Source organism: Sphaerodactylus townsendi, linkage group LG15 (genome assembly GCF_021028975.2).
Source record: "Sphaerodactylus townsendi isolate TG3544 linkage group LG15, MPM_Stown_v2.3, whole genome shotgun sequence".
In the NCBI taxonomy this organism is placed as follows: domain Eukaryota; kingdom Metazoa; phylum Chordata; class Lepidosauria; order Squamata; family Sphaerodactylidae; genus Sphaerodactylus; species Sphaerodactylus townsendi.
Genome location: NC_059439.1, coordinates 28136803 through 28155903, shown reverse-complemented (window position 1 = coordinate 28155903; position 19101 = coordinate 28136803). Strand labels below are relative to the sequence as shown.

Below are 19101 nucleotides of genomic sequence, written 5' to 3'. Positions count from 1 at the left end.
GGAGTCAAACATCGGGCCAGACATAGTACTTCTGCGAGCCGTTTTGCAATTGTTTCCTGGACCAGATTCAGCCCACCAGATACCAGTTAATCATCCCTGTACGAGGAGGTGACAGAACAGTTGCATCTCTTATCCATGAGTACTAAAGAGATGGGTCACACCCTATGCAGGCAGCCGTGGTATGTACTGAGTTTCTCGGGGTTGATTTTTGCTCTTGAATGCTGGAGGGGTGGCCAATACATCCTTTGCAACACTAAGATCCAAGGCCAGATGACTCCAGCTGCTAAGCAAGATCCTGGACATGAAGGAAGAAACTCCAAAGGAGAATCCAAGTCCTGGCTGTGCAGCCCCGGCAATCCAGGCGAAGCCATGCAAAGAGATGCTTGAGGTTAAAGAGGAAGAAAAGCCATCCCGTGACCACCGGCTTGCGCGTTTCTGGTAAGGCTTCTTGCGGTTTTGGGAACACAATACTACGGAAATAGGCTATGGGACTTCTGGTTATCCAGGAAGAAAGAACCAAATAATGGAAAATAAATAATTCCTGTGTGCTGATGGCACGTATTCCAAAGGTCCCTGTTTACTAATGATGTCTCCTGTTTTCTGACATCTGTCCCTACTAAAACTCTGCTCTTGTTCTGTCTTTCGGGAAAGAGATCCGCTAAAGACAAAAGTTATTGAGTTTCACTGTATTGCAGAGTAGGATCTAGGACAGTGATGGCGAACCTTTTCGAGACCAAGTGCCCAAATTGCAACCCAAAACCCACTTATTTATCGCAAAGTGCCAACATAGCAATTTAACCTGAATACTGAGGTTTTAGTTTAGAAAAAACGGTTGACTCCAAGGCGCATGTTACTCGGGAGTAAGCTTGGTGAAGCAACCGTGCAATGCTTTGAATGGATGAATCACGACCCTAGGAGGGTTTACTCAGAAGCAAGCCCCATTGCCAGCAACCGAGCTTACTCCCAGGTAAAGGATCGTGCCCAGGCCAGCCTAGATGTGTGTGTGGGGGGTGTGTGATTTCCCCCACCCCCCCGACATGACAAACTCTTTGCATGCGTGCCCACAGAAAGGGCTCTGAGTGCCACCTCTGGCAACCGTTTGGGGTTGCAATGAGTGCCACCTCTGGCACCTGTGCCATAGGTTCTCCACCGCTGATCTAGGAGACCCAAGTTCTGCCACAGAAGCTCAATTTTCTAAATCGCTGCACCTCAACTGGCATAACTAACAGCTTTTTCCGGAGACCGAGTAAATATGGATTTGAGATTTTTGATTCTTGCAATATTCTTTTTCCGAGCACACTGAAGTAGCTGAAAGGCACAGTGGCTTGTAAATTGTGCCCAACCAGCTTTTCTGCAGGTGAAAAAGGGAGGAGGAGGATGTCCACTAAAATGGCTCAGCTGCGGGTCATGGGATTTACATGGACAAAAGCCATATGGGGTGAGGGTTGAAGTAAAGAGAAAAAAATCAGATGAGTTTGAGCAAAAAAAAAGACCTCTGTCAGGATTCGACCTCATGTCGTTTAAGGCTTAAGCAACGGTTTCTAGGGCTTTAATCCTTCCAAGCCCCGTCATGCAAGGATGTGGGGGCTGAGTATGTGAAAGGGAAGTTGTGAAAGGGAAGTCGGATCAAGATTTACACAATGTGGAATTCAGGGTTTATACACATGTGGATTTCGGAACTGCCAACAGTAGGTGTGAACTTGATTCTCCTTCATATCTGCAGCCCACATACTTTCCACTCAAGCTGAAAACGCTTTCATAAACTTCAGGGGGGGACATTTATTACAATCCTGTACAAAAATTGTAGATGGCCACGTCGATCCAAGGGGGAGAAAAACAGAATCAACAGCAACGTAATTCCTTTTTATTAGGACCTACAAAAATGTGCAAAAACACGGAAGGCAAACTTTCAAGTTCCATAGAAACCTTTCTTTGGCTGCATGTTAATTTCAAAAAGCAGGCAGGGAGGAAAGAAAGAAAGCAGGGAGGAAAGAAGGAAAGAAAGAAAGAAAGAAAGAAAGAAAGAAAGATAGATTGATTGATTGATTGATTGATTGATTGATTGATTGATTGATTGATTGATTGATTTCAGGGCTTATGGGAACAGCCAGAAATTTCCACTTTCTTAAAACATAAGGCAATATATTAATATTGTATCACAATATAATAATTATGCTATAACAATATTATTGTGGTGATCATTTAATAACTTCTCATCTCTGTTTTTGCAATGAGATAAAACAGCCGATCCAGCAGATTTTTGTAGCTTCTTTCTGTGTCATTCCCTTATTTTATGATCTGAATGCATTTACGTACATGGCAGTGAAACCTGAAAATATTTGAGTTACCCTTTGCAATTCAAAGCTTTGCTTCCGCAAACACTGGTTGAGCATTTGGGATCCACCTCTCAATTTTGCTGGCAATAAGAAGCAGTGCCTTGTTGCCCTTGTATGTAAATAGTATGCAAATAGTGGGCATACCACTAGTTTCCACAAACCTAGGCTGTGAATTCAGGAACAATCGAAACAGGATAATGAAAATCCTGATTTTTTTTGTAACTTAAAAACATTGGGGAACAGAATTTAACTGGAGCAGTGGAACTGAGAAAGAGGTGGGTGTTTAATGCTCTCTCCACACACTCTCATACATACTGTTTTCCTAGCCTCAATGGCTCTGCTCCCAGTGCTGTAATTATCCCTATGGGGGTGGCAGGAAATACAGATATGGATGATATGCTTGTAAATATATTTCACACAGGGCTGCTTGCTGCTTCAGGAGTTCAATATACTGCGAGGCACGAGGGAAAGAGTCTTTCTCAGAGCTGTGATTGACCAGAGTTGGAGTCCCCTGCACCAGTATTAAAGCTAGCAGCAACAAAAAGCATTGTGAATTCTGGTCCCAGTAGCTCATTTTGGATTTATGTCAGTGTGGTGCAGCCCATGCCCATTTGCTTCTTTGAGACAGTATCTGTTCCCTAAAGCAAGTATCCAGTCCTGCCTTTCCTCCACTCCATTGGTGCAGATGGTGCTACAGAAGAAACCACGAGGCATCACCGTGGTGTCTGCAGGGTGGACCCATTTGGGAACAGCTGTCTCCATCATAACAGATTCTTGGCTTGGTGGTCTCAACGTGGTGTAGTGATTAAGAGCCAGCGTGGTGTAGCGGTTAAGAGCAGGTAGATTCTAATCTGGAGAACCGGGTTTGATTCCCCACTCCTCCACCTGAGGGGCAGAAGCTTATCTGGTGAACCTGATGTGTTTCCGCACTCCTACATTCCTGCTGGGTGACCTTGGGGTAGTCACAGTTCTTGGGAACTCTCTCAGCCCCACCTGCCTCACAAGGTGTCTGTTGTGGGGAGAGGAAGGGAAAGGAGCTTGTAGGCCACCTTGAGTCTCCTTACAGGAGAGAAAGGTGGGGTATAAATCCAAACTCCTCCTCCTCTTCTTCTTCATCATCAAAATTCTGAATGTGCCGACAGGCTCACCGAGATGGGGACCATGGTCCCACAGAATTGTTACCCTGCAAATAATTCACCCTCATATTGGAGCCTGTTGTCCTACATCAGTGGTGGTGAACCTTTTCGAGACCGAGTGCCCAAACTGCAACCGAAAACCCACTTATTTATCGCAAAGTGCCAACACGGCAATTTAACCCGAATACTGAGGCTTCAGTTTAGAAAAAACGGTTGGCTCCGAGGCATGTGTTACTTGGGAGTAAGCTTGGTGGTAGTTGTTGGCTTTGCTTTGAAGCAACCATGCAACTCTTCCACGACCCTAGGAGGGTTTACTCAGAAGCAAGCCCCATTGCCAGCAACCAAGCTTACTCCCAGGTAAAGGATCGCGCTTTAGCTCTTCGCATGAAAATCAGTGGGGTTTACAGCGCTTAACAGGGTTACCTACACTGCTTCCCCAAAATTAGGTCTTAGGTTTAATGCTAATAATCGAGCCCAGCGGCCCAGGCCAGCCTAGATGTGTGTGTGTGGGGGGGGGCGATTTCCCCCCCATGATGAACTCTGTTTGTGTGTGCCCACAGAGAGGGCTCTGAGTGCCACCTCTGGCACCTGTGCCATAGGTTCGCCATCACTGTCCTACATAAATGCCACCCTGTGACTTATTCACCCCCGTATTGGGGAACATTGTTCTACCTAATTGTTACTCTTTGGCTAACCCACCTCTATATGTGAGAGAACATTATCCTACATAATTGTCCCCTGTGACTAATTCACCCCAGTATTGGGACCGTTGTCTTACATAATGGTCTACTTGTGAATAATTCACCCCAATATTGGTGAGTGTTGCCACCCTGGGAATCTTGCCCTGCATAATTGTTACCCCATGTATCATTCACCCCAGAACTAAAGAAGTGCTTATCTGTGGAGTTTGGGCTGCTGATTTCTGCACTTCAAACTTGATAGAGACACAAGGAATTTAGACTCCTCTTAAAAATAATAATTTCTGGTCAGTTAGTGTGTGGGAAGAGAATGACAGTCAAACTGAATGAAGCGGGAAGTCCTGAATAAAAACTCTTTTGCTTAAGGTTGAACTACGCAGGATTCAAATAAAACTTGGGTCATTTTATTCAGAGGGCTTAATCCTGACCAAAAGGATAGAAAAGAGTTGCATAGTTGTGTGAAACTCACATCCAGTGCCACCTTAAAGAGGAACAGCATTCTACATATCTATATATCTAATCTGGAGGAACCCGGTTTGATTCCCCGCTCTGCCACTTGAGTTGTGGAGGCTTATCTGGGGAATTCAGATTAGCCTGGGCACTCCCACACACGCCAGCTGGGTGACCTTGGGCTGCTAGTCACAGCTTTTCCGAGCTCTCTCAGCCCCACCCACCTCACAGGGTGTTTGTTGTGAGGGGGGAAGGGCAAGGAGATTGTAAGCCCCTTTGAGTCTCCTGCAGGAGAGAAAGGGGGGATATAAATCCAAACTCTTCTTCTTCTCTATATTATGAGCTTTAGTGAGTCAGTGCTCAGTTCTACAAGTGCTATAGGAACGATATCATTTTGGAGGTGTACAGATGGATATATAAACAGATGGATATAGATGAAGATGTGCAGCTGGAGGTACACACGAGTCGTTTCTTGGAGCCGTGCATCTCACATCGTTATCCCAAAATCACACAAATTATTAAGTCATACAGCCAATGTCATGCATGATTTAAAAAAAAACCACACACAGTCTTTTGATCCATCAGTCATAAAATGTTACGACAGCATCCTTTTCCTGGGGCAACGCAGACACGCTATGTGATTTAACTCCAAATGTCTCCGTTCAGAATTCCTGGATTCCTATCAAACTTGCTTTCCAGTGTCCCCAGGGAAGCTGCAGGCCAGCGGTATTTCTTTGTATTCCACGAGGACAGATTTAAGTCAGCCATGAGTCCATAAGTGACAAACAGTACCCGTTTCAACAACCTACAGAGTTGGTTGTTGTGGCTTTCTGTGCTGTGTGGCCATGGTGTGGTAGATCTGGTACACACTGGACACAGCGCGTAACAGACTTCTCTCTGTGATACACCTCTGAAGATGCCAGTCACAGATGCAGGCAAAACGTTAGGAATGAGATCTACCAGACCACAGCCACAGATGGGATCCAGCAGGTTCTCACAGGTTCCCGAGAGTAGGTTACTAATTATTTGTGTGTGCCGAGAGGGGGTTACTAATGGGTGATTTTGCCACGTGATTTTTCCCTTAGTTACGCCCCTCCTCTCAGCAGTAGCGCGCAGAACTTGAAGCAGTCTAGCAGGAGGTGCACCGGCGTGCGTGGCAGTCTGCGCCTGCGTGCATTCGTTTCCCGCCCAAGACCGGCGCAGCGGCTGTGTCCTTGCCACAGCCCCGCCCAGGAATGCCCTGCCCCTGGAATGCCCTGCCCCTGGAATGCCCAGCCACGCCCTCGTCATGCCCAGCCCAGCCCCATTGGCGCTAAGCCACAGTTTGAATCCCACCACCATGGGAACCTGTTACTAAAATGTTTGGATCCCACCACTGCACACAACCCAGAAAACCCACAACAACCAGCACCCATTTCTGTTTCCTCTTGCCTGTCAACAGCACCTCTACTTCATAAGAGGTGGCATAAGCCCAGTATGCCTAGAGAGTCACACCAATCATGTGCCAAGACTCTCATGAGTGCTGTGTCTAGAAAATACCTTGGCACCAATCATAATGATAAAGGCCTTAAGGCCAACTGGTAGGAGTTGCCGTACATGCTACGATACCAGCCAGTTTACCCTTTGGCCATCCCTTAAGCGGATTCCGCACGGGCCAAAAACCGCGGTGTGAAAGCGGTGTGAAAATGGTGTAACGGAAACCCTTTTACACCGTTTTCACACCGCGGTTTTTGGCCCCTGTGGAATCCGCTATAGCTTAGCCAGGCTTTTTCCAAACCATATTTGACTCAGTTGCAACTATTGCTCTGTACATTTTTGTCACTTCCAATCAAAACATTCATAAGCTGCCCTTTCCAATTTGTATTATTGCCTTTGTTGCAGCCCAAACAACACAGAGTCTTGAGGCACCTGAGAGAGGTTAACAGATGTGTTGTGATACATGCTTTGGCAATCTCAAGTCAAGTGCAGTAGCACCTTAGAGATCCAACAAGATTTTCCATGCTACAAGTTTTTAAGATTCTAGCTCTGGCAAGGGAGCTCAGACCCTCGAAGCCTTATACCGAGGTTGGTTACTAGACTCAAATGCAGCAGACTAACAGGGCTGCCAACTTTTAAAAAAAACACTTTGGCAGATCCACCCACTTTATGATCTGTATCGTTGCATAAGTTGGCAGAAATATGGGTTCATAAGAACATAAGAACTAGCCTGCTGGATCAGACCAGAGTCCATCTAGTCCAGCACTCTGCTACTCGCAGCGGCCCACCAGGTGCCTTCGGGAGCTCACCTGCAGGATGGGAAAGCAAACTTGGGTTGCCAATTGTGCATTGGGAAATGCTTGGAAATTTGGGGGTGGAACCTGAGGCAAGGTGTGGGGAGGGAAGGGACCTCGTTGGGATATAGTGCCATACAACCCCCCCCCCTCTCCAAAGCAGCCTTTTTTCTCCAGTGAAACTGAGGCTCATTCCGCACATGCAGAATAATCCACTTTCAAACTGCTTTCAGTGCTCTTTGAAGCAGTGCGGAATGGCAAAATCCACTTGCAAACAGTTGTGAAAGTGGTTTGAAAACGCATTATTTTGCCTGTGCGGAAGGGGCCTGACCTTTGCTGTCTTAATATTAGTGGTAATTGTGGGAGATCTCCAGGCCCCACCTGGAGGTTGGCAACACTAGCCAGACTGAAGCAGGGACCGGAGAAAAGGAATTACGCAGAAAGGCCAAAAGGCCAGTTCCAGAGATAAGTATGCAACATTTGTTATTCAGAAGAAGATAAGAGCCAGTCAAAAGGGTAAGTGATCCTATCAGAGGGGGTGTGGAACTTTCCCAGCTGTTAATGGGTGAGAACAGCAGGCTGATCTCTTGACAGGGGACAATTGCCTCCTTTAATGGCCAACCCAGTCCCAGCCTTCCTTGAAACTGTAGCCGTTCTTCAGCAAATGGAAAGTTCCAAAAGAGAGATTCTGGCAAACACAGCTGAATAGGAATTCGCATACATATTTGACCCTCAGTCCCAATTGTACCTGGGAGTGGCCAACCCACTGTAGAAAATAACTGCCCTTTGTATCAGTGGATCTGGGAGCTATCAGTGGACTTCAGGCCGAGAAGGCACCTGGTTCCACATCCACGGGGAAACTTCACTGCTCAACCAGTGGTTCGCCCAAATGAAGACGGCACTCAGCGTAACCACTATACCACACTAGCTGTCATGGTTTTGTACTAGTGGTGGAAAGTTTATTGAAGTCACGGACAACCTTGTAGGGTTTTCAAGGTAGGCAACCTTGTAAGGCAACCTTTTGGTGCCACTGCAAGCAGTGATTTCATAGGCAAGCCACTTTTGTGGGGTAGTTTGCCATTGCTTTCCCCGGCTATTCTTTACCCCCTAGCTAAGAGTTAGGGCTCCGTGGTGCCGAACCTTTGGCACGCCAGATGTTATGGACTACAATTCCTATCAGCCCCTGCCAGCATGGCCAATTGGCTGATGGGAATTGTAGTCCATAACATCTGGAGTGCCAAAGGTTCGCCACCACTGAGTTAGGTACTCATTTACCGACCAAGGAATGGATGGATGGCTGAGTCGACCATGAGCCAGCTGCCAGGATATCTGACCCACAGGGGGCTCGAACTCCTGACCGTGCGAGTGGCAGTGCAAGCACTTAACCACTACGCCACGCGGCTCCTAAACAAGGGTTTTCAAGGTAGGGTTTTCAAGACAATCCTTGTAGGGTTTTCAAAACCCTTGTACGGTTTTCAAGACAATCAGAGGCGACTGGCTACTTGCTTGATTCTGTGTACCAACCCTGGCCTTTCTTGGTGGTCTTCCATTCCAGGGCCATCTCTGCTTAGCTTCCGAGACGTAATCTGAGCCATCCAGATCAGGACTTTGTATTACAAAAGGAAATCTCGACTGTGAATATGTTGCCAAAAATCATGTTATAACCATAACTATAATTGCATTGAGTAGTAATAGCCAAGGCTATTTTTTTTTACTTTTTGTTGCAAAACTTATGATCCCATGACCTTTGTTGGTATGAATTCTCAGTGTTCATATACTAAAAACTGATTTGCTGGACATGATCAGATGGTGACTTTCACAGGAATAGGTAAAGAGTGTGGGAGAATTTTTTGAGGAGTGGTGATAAGGCTGCCATTTAGTGACTAAGAACGAAGCTGCATTTTAAAAATTATTTATTTTTCAAGAAGATCGTTTCAGAAGTCTAGCTGTGATGGTCTGGAGTGGAACGGCTAGATTTGAGTCCAGCAGAGGCGTAGCAAGGGGGGGAAAGCGCTCGGTGCACTGCCTCCGCCCCACCCCAGAACGCCTCCACCCCGCCCTGGAACGCCCTCGCCACACCCCCATAGGGAAGTGCGCCCAGTGTGTCCCCCCCCCCATCCCCTTGGAGCTACGCCTCTGGAGTCCAGTAGCACCTTCGAGATCAAGAAGATTTCCAGGTTATAAGTTTTAAAACGTCAAAGCTCTCTTGGTCAGAAGCTTAGCTTGGGTTTGTCTCTGGAAGTAAACTGAATGGTCATCATGGTCTATTAATCAACCAATGGACTCTAGTTGCACGTCCTTTCTATTCCACAGGGCTGGGTCTTTAAAAATAAGGTCACAGTTGCCAAAACTCATGTTTAGTCAGGCTGTGAAGCTCAAACAACAAAATAGAAGAGGTAGGGAGAGGAAAGAAGGAACCAAGATGAAAAAGGGTTGCACGATATGATGGAGCAGCGGATGTCTTGGACTGCCGAAGGAAAGATGCTAGACTTGGAAGACGTTTCTCCAATGATGAGATTTTTCCTATTGGCGGTGGCATCACTCATTCCATCTAACCATTAGGTAACACTGCTCAATTTGTACCGGACGACTTTCTTTTTTTGCATAATGCAGCCCCTGACATTTATCTCTGGCTTTGCCAGAGGACTATCATGTTATCATTGTCTTCAATTCAGATTAGTACTAAACAGGCACGGATTGCATGTGTAAAAGCCATCAAGTTTCTAAGACTGACAAGATCAAGCTATACCAGGCAACCTTCCCTCCTAACAGACCTGCTTTACTGCTGGATTGTATATAGTTTTGAGAGAGAGCGCCTACTGTGTATCGTCAAAGGCTGTCACGGCCGGATTCAACTGGTTGTTGTGAGTTTTCCAGGCTGTGTGGCCGTGGTCTGGTGGATCTTGTTCCTAAAGTTTCACCTGCATCTGTGGCCGGCATCTTCAGAGGTGTATCACAGAGAGAAGTGTGTTAAAACTGACACAGAAAAGGCTAAAAGATTGTGCCCATGTAACGATGGCTCAGTTGAATCTCTGGCCCACCAATTACTACACTGTCTCAGATTCAAGGAAATCAGATCCAAGTATGTGAATCTTACTCCTTTACATTTACCCGACCTCCCCGATTTAATTAGATTGCACTACTTGTTGGACAACCCTGATCCTTCTCTCTGCATGATAGAGGCAGACTTTCTCCTGGAAATTACCAAACGCCAGTAGATTTCCTTCGACCTAACATTTATTTCCTGTTTTGTATATGCTTTTCAATCTGTTTTTTATGATTGTTGTACTGTTGTCTATGCCAATAAAGGCTTGCTTCAAAACTGACACAGTGTGTAACAGACTTCTCTCCGTGATACACCTCTGAAGATGCCAGCCACAGATGCAGGCGAAACGTTAGGAAGAAGATCTACCAGACCACGGCCACACAGCCCGGGAAACCCACCCACAACAACCAGCACCCACTGTGTTTGTCTTTTGCGGATTCTGCGCAGGGCAAATATAACGGATGTAGGGTGCAATACAAACTGTTGGCACGGGGGGGGGGGAGGGGGACTTCGCTCGTTCCACCTCCAAAACGAGTTTGCCCTGTTTTATTTCCCTCAATACAAGATTTTCAATTTTTCCGGCTCTTAGGAAGGCACAAATAGTACAGACCAGTGGTGGCGAACCTATGGCACAGGTGCCAGAGGTGGCACTCGGAGCCCTCTCTGTGGGCACTCACGCACAGAGTTCATCATGTGGGAGGGGGTGGAAAATCACTCCCCCCACACACACACACACATCTAGGCTGGCTTGGGCATGATCCTTTACCTGGGAGTAAGCTCGGTTGCTGGCAATGGGGTTGGCTTCTGAGTAAACCCTACTAGGATCATGATTCACCCATTTGAAGCGTTGCACGGTTGCTTCACTAAGCTTACTCCTGAGTAACGTGTGCCTCGGAGCCAACCGTTTTTCCTAAACTAAAACCTCAGTATTCAGGTTTAATTGCCATGTTGGCACTTTGCGATAAATAAGCGGGTTTTGGCACTGGCGTAATGCCCATTGGGCAAGGTGGGCAGCTGCCCAGGGCATCACCTTGTGGGGAGCATCAAAATGCTGGGTTCGTTTTTGGGTATTTTAGTGGTTTTCCATTTTTAGCCTGCAGGGGGCGCAGTTTTTAGGCTAGCGGCACCAAAATTTCGGCGTATCATCAGGAGACTCTCCTTATGCTACCCCCCACCCCATGTTTGGTGAGGTTTGGTTCAGGGAGTCCAAAGTTATGGACTCCCAAAGGGGGTGTCCCTATCCCCCATTGTTTCCAATGGGAGCTAATAGGAAATGGGGGCTACAGTTTTGAGGGTCCATAACTTTGGCCTCCCTGAACCAAACTGCACCAAACCCGGGGAGTATCATTAGGGCCGTCTCCTGATGAGACCCTGAAAGTTTTGAGACTGTGCCTTCAGAAATGTGCCCCCCACAGCCTGCAGCCCCCATTGACAGCAATGCAGAAAACTCAATGCAGAACAAAGATTCTTGGGCAAATTTCTGGGATGTTCCTGCAGGGGGTGCATTTTTGGATGTATCGGCACCACAATTTCAGGGTGTCATCTGGAGATGGTCCTGATGGGACCCCCCAAGTTTGGTGCAGTTTGGTTCAGGGGGTCCGAAGTTATGGACCCTCAAAGGGTAGCCCCCATCTCCTTAGCAAAGAATGGGGGATGGGGCACCCCCTTTGGGAGTCCATAACTTTGGACTCCTTGAACCAAACCTCACCAAACCTGGGGAGTAGCATAAGGACAGTCTCCTGATGATATGCTGAAATTATGGTGCTGATATGTCTAAAAATGCACCCCCTGCAGGCACCAATGTCCTGGTGCAAAAAAAAATTGGTCGTGGTGGAGTGGCCGCCCATTGGGGGGGGGGGGCATCCAACTCAGGTTTTGCCCAGGGCTGCAGTTTGCTCAGGGCTGCCTCGTTACGCTCCTGGGTTTTGGGTTGCAATTTGGGCACTCGGTCTTGAAAAGGTTTGCCATCACTGGTATAGACCAAGAATGTCAAATCAACCACTGGAGGGTTTATCTTGGTACCATAAACGGGGCCGCGGGAATGGTGCTCCTCGAGAGCAAAGGTCCGCCAGTAAATGTGCCATGGTGCTGCCCTTTGCCCGGTGTCAGAGTTGGGGGCGGGGTGATCAAAAAGCACTGGCACACCATATTTCCTACCTGCCGGGGAGGATACCAAGCACAGGAAGTGCTTGAACCAGTGGGCAGATAATTCCCAGGTGAGGAAGATTCTTTGCTGCGAGGCACCAAGACCGAGAGAGGCAGAAGACGAGCCAGAAGGCCCAGAGTGCATTCCCAGATAGCCAAGTCTGTCCCGCTTTTTTTCCTCTGCAAGACACCCTTGCTAGCAGAAAGGTAGCCTTCCGCTTTAAATCTTGGCAGAATCCTTGCCTTGTTGGGTACTGGCTGAATGGGAGGTGTGGCCAGGAGGTTATATGTATACCCTTAGGGGGAACCACTTTGTTATCAAGGTAGAAGTTTTCGGTGGGGGGGGGGGAGGGAGGGGGATGAGGCCCTGCCTTTGATAGCAGGTAAACCCAGCAGAATTTTGGAAACACCTAGTTTGAGAGCCTGGTCAAGGTTCCCAGGAGCCCTGGCCCTGGTTACTCACACAACTATGAACTGTTTCCAAATAATCCAGGCTGCTAGGGTCGGGTTCAACTATTCCCCTCTAGGTCACAACAAAACACTGGAACGCGACAGATCCTGCTGTTTCTTGGCTTTTTATCCCCGCCCCCTTTCCCCAAAGAACTCTGGAATTCTGCCTCTTTTTTTGACTGACTCCTTCTTTTCTTCTCTAGGTCTTCCACCACCATGTGGGTTTGGGCTTTGCTTCCAGTGCTCCTTGCCGTAGGGGGTAGCATCGGCTTCTGGACTGTGTGAGTAATCAAAAGAGGGGGACCGGCTGGCTGGCTTCAAAGGGCAACCGGAGTGTGGCCTCTCTTGGGGACTGGTTTGGGGTGGATGTTGAGAAATGGGATGTGTCCATTCAAATTTGAAAGGTGCAAAAAAATTTCCCCTGAAGGAGAAATGCCTCAGACAGGGGTGGATGTGACTGTACAGAGAAAAGGTGTGTTAAAAGCGTTTAGTCTGCTAGATGATCTGGAATTCTCTCCTTTTTAAAACATGCAATGGTCTGCTTAATTTCATGGTATTTCAAAGTATTTGTATGCTTTATTTTAACAACGCAAAGTTCTGCGGCTGCATATCTGAGAGTGTTCGCTTGGCACCTTGATCTCTGCATTGTGAACTCATTCAGTGGCCAAATCTGGAGCAGATAGTACAACCTAGGGCCATGGTGGCGAACCTTTGGCACTCCAGATGTTATGGACTACAATTCCCATCAGCCCCTGCCAGCATGGCCAATTGGCAGGGGCTGATGGGAATTGTAGTCCATAACATCTGGAGTGCCAAAGGTTTGCCACCACTGACCTAGGGTAATTGTACAGATGACTGAAAGGGAATGCCTGTAAGGCAGGGGTGGGCAATTATTTTTTCCATGGGGCCGCATAAGAAACAGAAAATATTGTGGAGGGCCGGGCCAAAAGGCAGGGGGGCGAGGCGCCTTTGGAAGCCCCGCAGAAGCCAGCAGCCAAGTCAACCGGCTTCTGCGGGGCTTTCAAAGACGCCTTGCTCCCCAGCACGGCAGGGGGGCCAGTTAGGGTCATCTGGCGGGCCGGATGTGGCCCGCGGGCCGTATAATGCTCAGGTCTGCTGTAAGGTGTTTAGAACCCTCTGAAGTACTGTTTAAGTTCTACATTTTAGAAGCAGATTGTGTACCAACCCGATCAACATGTTTATATGTGTACATCTCTAGTAAGCAGATCACAGGGAACTATTAAATTGACCAAGCATGAAGGATTTTTTTAGCTGTCTTAAATGATTTCTGTTTTCTTAGGTATGTCATGGCAGTTGCAAACGGATCCGTGAACATCACAGAAGCCTTCCCATATATCAGGTATGGTCTGGTTGGTGGGGAAAGTCCCATCAAGCAGCAGTTAACCTGCAGCAACCGTGTAGGGTTTTTGAGACAAGAGGTTGTTTGCCGTCCCCCGCTTCTGCATAGAGACCCAGGACTCTCTTGGTGGTCTCCCATCCAAGTACTAAGCACTTCCGACTCTGCTTAGCTTCCTAGATCTTATGAGGTCGGGCTAGCCTGGACTGTCCAGTTGAAGGCCCTGTGCTGATTAGACTTTGTTATGATCTTTCCTTACTTATGAAAGTCATCTTTAAGAGGCACTGCTCAAAGTTTCCTATATTCAAGATCAGGGTTTCAAGATCAAGGAACTGCCATTTCCCTGCCCACCCAACACCCATTCTCCCATCCACATGCATTGAGCACTCATCGTGTGAAGGACATACATGCCACTGGGTCATGGTGGTTGGAGATCTTGCAAATGGCTGAGCTGGTGGAGAAAACTATTGAGGAGGGGGGTGATCCAGGGCCAGTCTAGCCTTAGCACCGGATGCCTGAAATTCACCAACTCTCTGTCTCTCTCTCTCTCTCCAGCACATGTGGATCATACCCACCACAAAGCTGCATCTTTGGTCAAGTTCTGAATATAGGAGCCTCTTTAGGTAAGCCTGTGGTCCTACCAGCAGTGGCGTATCACCCATTGGGCAAAGCGGGCAGTCGCCCAAGGTGCAGAAATTTTAAGTCACGTAGGGGCGCCTGATTTCTAATCCCCATCCACTCTGGCTAAGCCCCGCCCACTCTGTACGGTGACCCACAAGCCACCAGAGGCAGAGCAGGAGGACGGGGAGCTCCGCCTCCAGTGAACTTGGGCTGCTGGGACCGTCTGGGAAGGGTGAGTGCCACCACTGGGCTGCTCCGCCCATGGGAGGGCATCAAACTTAGGTTTTGCCAAGGGCGCCAGTTTGCCTAGGTCTGTGGTGGCGAACCTTTGGCAATCCAGATGTTATGGACTACAATTCCCATCAGCCCCTGCCAGCATGGCCAATTGGGGCTGATGGGAATTGTAGTCCATAACATCTGGAGTGCCAAAGGTTCGCCACCAGTGGCCTAGGTTCACCACTGCCTACCAGCCGGCTTGGAAGGAAGGAGGCCCAACAGGGACGACGGCTTTACAAAATGCTCCAACTGCTCTGATTTGCTGGGATTTGCTCCAACTTTTTTGAAGTTTTGTTCAAATGATGCTGATGCGGTTTCTAAAGCTCCCATTCTTTGAGGTTCAGCTCCTGTACCAGGATGTCTAAACATTAGATTTCCGAGGGCAGTTTGGTTTTGCATGTGTAGGCTGTCCCACTTGCATGCACACACCGGGGCTTGAAGAGTCACAATATTAACAACCTTGCTTTGCAATGGCGTATCTAGCAGGGGAAAGAGGGGGCATATGATCCAGGTGCCATTTGCCTGGATCATGTTGGGGGGGCACATTTTGGCCAACTGCCGCCTTTCCTCCCCTGTGCCCAGCCCCTGGTCGCAGCTGGCAAGAAAGCGCAAGTCCCACAATGCAAATTAAAATAAAACATATCTGACCACAGTGGTTAGGAAAGACCTTTCTCATGAGAACTGCACTCCCTGCAACAGTTGCTGCCAGTCAGAGTAGATAGTAGTGAGTTACATGAACCTGTGGTCTGATTTGGCACTAGGTAACTTTATATTTTCATATGATAGTCCTATGATCTGTGTAAATTACGCACATTTGCTTAATGTGCATACTTTTAACATTTCCACACGTAATTGGCAGGGGAAGAAGAAGAAGAGTTTGGATTTATATCCCCCCTTTCTCTCCTATAGGAGACTCAAAGGGGCTTACAATCTCCTTGCTCCTTGCCCTTCCCCCCTCACAACTACCTGTGAGGTAGGTGGGGCTGAGAGAGCTCCGAAAAGCTGTGACTAGCCCAAGGTCACCCAGCTGGCGTGTGTTGGAGTGCACAGGCTAATCTGAATTCCCCATATAAGCCTCCACAACTCAAGCAGCAGAGCTGGGAATCAAACCCGGTTCCTCCAGGTCAGAGTGCACCTGCTCTTAACCACTGCGCCACTGCTGCTCCTGATGAATAGCAGAACACATCGCTCTGTATAATTCTCTATGTTCCACCCTGACCTTTATGTTCAATGCGACAAAGAACTAGATTTTAAAAAATGTAAATTGAATTTCTTAGATAGTTAACTTTGTTGTCTGGTACCCAGTTTCCTTCTTGCACAGTGAGATCGCAGAAACATCGCACATTGCCCCATTCACACGCTTTCGTTCCTGCTATCGGGGTATTGTACCATTCAGGATTATGTGTTGGTAACCCTCAGTGGGACCCATCGTGGCTTAGGAACAGCAACAGGTGCTGCCGTTCACCCATTTAATCTTGGCATTTGGTTTCTCCCAGGTGTGGTGATCTGCTACCTGAAATACCAGCAGTTACGGGATTACGGTTGCAACTCATATTTAAATCTAGCTGGGCTTATTTCTGGTCTACTTTGTGCCCTTGGCTCATCTGTTGTTGGCAACTTCCAGGTAGGTGCGTAGACAAGACTATGGATTGCACCGCAGTGCAAGAAGGGAGGATATTGTGTAATGGGTGTGTGTGTGTGTGTGTGTGTGTGTGCATGTGCTATTCTGACAACCTATTCCATTATCTTTAACTGTTACAGCAATATAACCAACTGGAAACCCATTTGTTTGGCGCCTTCTTGGCCTTTGTGGTGGGTATCCTTTATTTCTGGATCCAAGCCATTCTGACCTGCCGGATGAAGCCGAGACATGGAGGATCGTGGATTGGGCCTCTCCGGTTTGGTCTCAGTGCCTGTGGCACTGTCCTGCTCATCGCCAGTATCCTGAATTCATCAGAAAAATGGGGGAGGCAAAGGGAGGCCTGGATAGTTATGCAGTGGGAGTCTGAGGTTAGTTGAGGGCTGAAAGGACAGTATTTGCTAGGGTTGCCTGGAAACTCCCTAGAATTACAATTGATCTCCAAATGGAAGTCAGTTCCCTTGGAAAAAATGGGTGTTATGGAGGATAGACTCTATGGCAGTGGTGGTGAACCTATCGTACGGGTGCCAGAGGTGGCACTCAGAGCCCTCTCTGTGGGCATGCGCAAACAGTGTCACCCCCCCCCCCTTCCACACACACACATCTAGGCTGGCCTGGGCTGCTGGGCTTGATTATTAGCCTTAAACGTTAGACCTAGTTTTGGGGAAGCAGTGTAGGTAACCCTGTTAAGCGCTGTTAAACCCCACTGATTTTCATGTGAAGAACTAAAGCACAATCTTTTACCTGGGAGTAAGCTCGGTTGCTAGCAATGGGGTGTGCTTCTGAGTAAACCTTCCTAGGGTCTTGATTCACCCGTTGGAAGAGTTGCACAGTTGCTTCAAAGCAAAGCCACCGACTACCACCAAGCTTACTCCTGAGTAACGCACGCCTTGGAGCCAACCGTTTTTTCTAACCTAAAACCTCAGTATTCTGGTTAAATGGCCATGTTGGCACTTAGCGATAAATAAGTGGTTTTGGGGTTGCAATTTGGGCACTCGGTCTCAAAAAGGTTCGCTATCACTGATCTACGGTTTTGTACCCCACCCTCCCCAGAGTTGGCAGCCTCAGTTCTTGCTGCTCCAATTTCTTGTATAGGCGTGAACCTAGAGAGATTAGGGCTCATTTCAGATCTTGTACTGAACTAACAAGGGCTCTTTCCGCACAAACCGTTTCAAATGTTTTGAGGAAGGAGATAGCACGTTTCCTCCACGGAGTTCCGCACTGTTTTTTTAACCCCATCCCAAAATGTTTTCTCTGCAGCCTCAAAATGGGTTTAGATCAGGGGTGTCAAACTCGCGGCCCTCCAGATGTTCATGAACTACAGTTCCCATCAGTCCCTTCCAACATGAGCATCGGCAAGGGCTGATGGGAATTGTAGTTCAGGAACATCTGGAGGGCCGCGGGTTTGACACCTGTGGTTTAGATGAATGCCCTTTTAAAACAGTTCTTCCGTCGAAATGTTTTCAGAATGGCTTCGTTTGTCTGTGCGATCTCTTTGAGATGTTTCCCACGCCTCTGTGCCTTCCCTCAACTTCCATATCTGCAATTTTCTGAGCTCATTTTTGGTTTCTCCTTGCCTGTTTTGGGGGGCATTTTGAGCATTTCTGAGTTTAAAAATGATGGGGGCGGGGGCAGGTAATCTTTGCTGCATTGGGTATACGAGGGCAGTATGAGGCATCTGAAGCGCTGATTTGTGTGGAAAGGGCCTTAGAAAAAATCTCAAGACCAAGGGACTAGCCTTAAGTATTTAAAGAAGCTAGACAACCCAATGCTAGGATCCATAAGAACATAAGAACATAAGAACAAGCCAGCTGGATCAGACCAAAGTCCATCTAGTCCAGCTCTCTGCTACTCGCAGTGGCCCACCAGGTGCTTTGGGGAGCTCACATGTAGGATGTGAACGCAATGGCCTTCTGCAGCTGTTGCTCCCGATCACCTGGTCTGTTGAGGCATTTGCAATCTCAGATCAAGGAGGATCAAGATTGGTAGCCATAAATCGACATCTCCTCCATAAATCTGTCCACCCCCAGCTCAATTTCAGATTGACACGTCCCGTCCTTGACTCCACAAATCCAGCGATTGTGCTCTTCAACTTGGAGCTGGACTCAGAGTCAGCCTACTGTGAATGGGCCCTGGCCATGGATCTGTTCCTGCTATTTGGCCTCTTTGCCGTGGATTTCTGGCACGTGGACTCTTGCTCGGTCTACGTGCAGTATCGCATGATGAATCGCGAAACCCTGAACATTCAGGCATCCACTCAGACTCTACCGCTTTGATAATTCCGCGGGCGAGAAAGGGATACTGTGAACTTGACGGATTTCCACATCCGTTTTGCTGAGGGGACTGTTTATTCCCCACTGCGACCTTTCTTCGGCAGGCAGAGCCGTCCTTCTTGGGGGCGTGGTACCTTCAACGGAATGCCAAATATGTCCTTTTGCCTGTCTGGAACGTCTCCTCAGCCGTGACTCCTCATCCTAGACCAAATCTTATCTGCCAATGGACTGTGACTTTTGTTTATAAAATCCATCGGGGCCGTACTGCTGACTCTTCGATCTTTCTCGAAAATGGATCCTCCACCCACTTTTCTACATGTTTTCTGAAAAATAATATTTTAAAAGTGTCTTGTTTTGTTTTTCCACTAACCCCGGCAGCAGCGAAGTGGTATTTGTTTTTTTAA

General features: G+C 47.8%; 1 protein-coding gene across 2 annotated transcripts in view; it reads left to right on the top strand.

Moving 5' to 3' along the window:
• TMEM150B (transmembrane protein 150B) overlaps positions 1–19101 on the top strand; it is a 23083-nt gene extending 3982 nt beyond the window's left edge. The window contains exons 2-8 of one of the 2 annotated variants that reach the window (XM_048517537.1): positions 2–438; positions 12735–12812; positions 13832–13891; positions 14444–14511; positions 16282–16409; positions 16547–16601; positions 18501–19101. In XM_048517537.1, the coding sequence (XP_048373494.1) occupies positions 302–438; positions 12735–12812; positions 13832–13891; positions 14444–14511; positions 16282–16409; positions 16547–16601; positions 18501–18700 (726 nt within the window). In that variant the 5' untranslated portion in view covers positions 2–301 and the 3' untranslated portion in view covers positions 18701–19101. Of the gene's footprint in view, position 1; positions 439–12734; positions 12813–13831; positions 13892–14443; positions 14512–16281; positions 16410–16546; positions 16725–18500 lie in introns of both variants that reach the window. The other variant, XM_048517536.1, reaches the window with a different exon arrangement.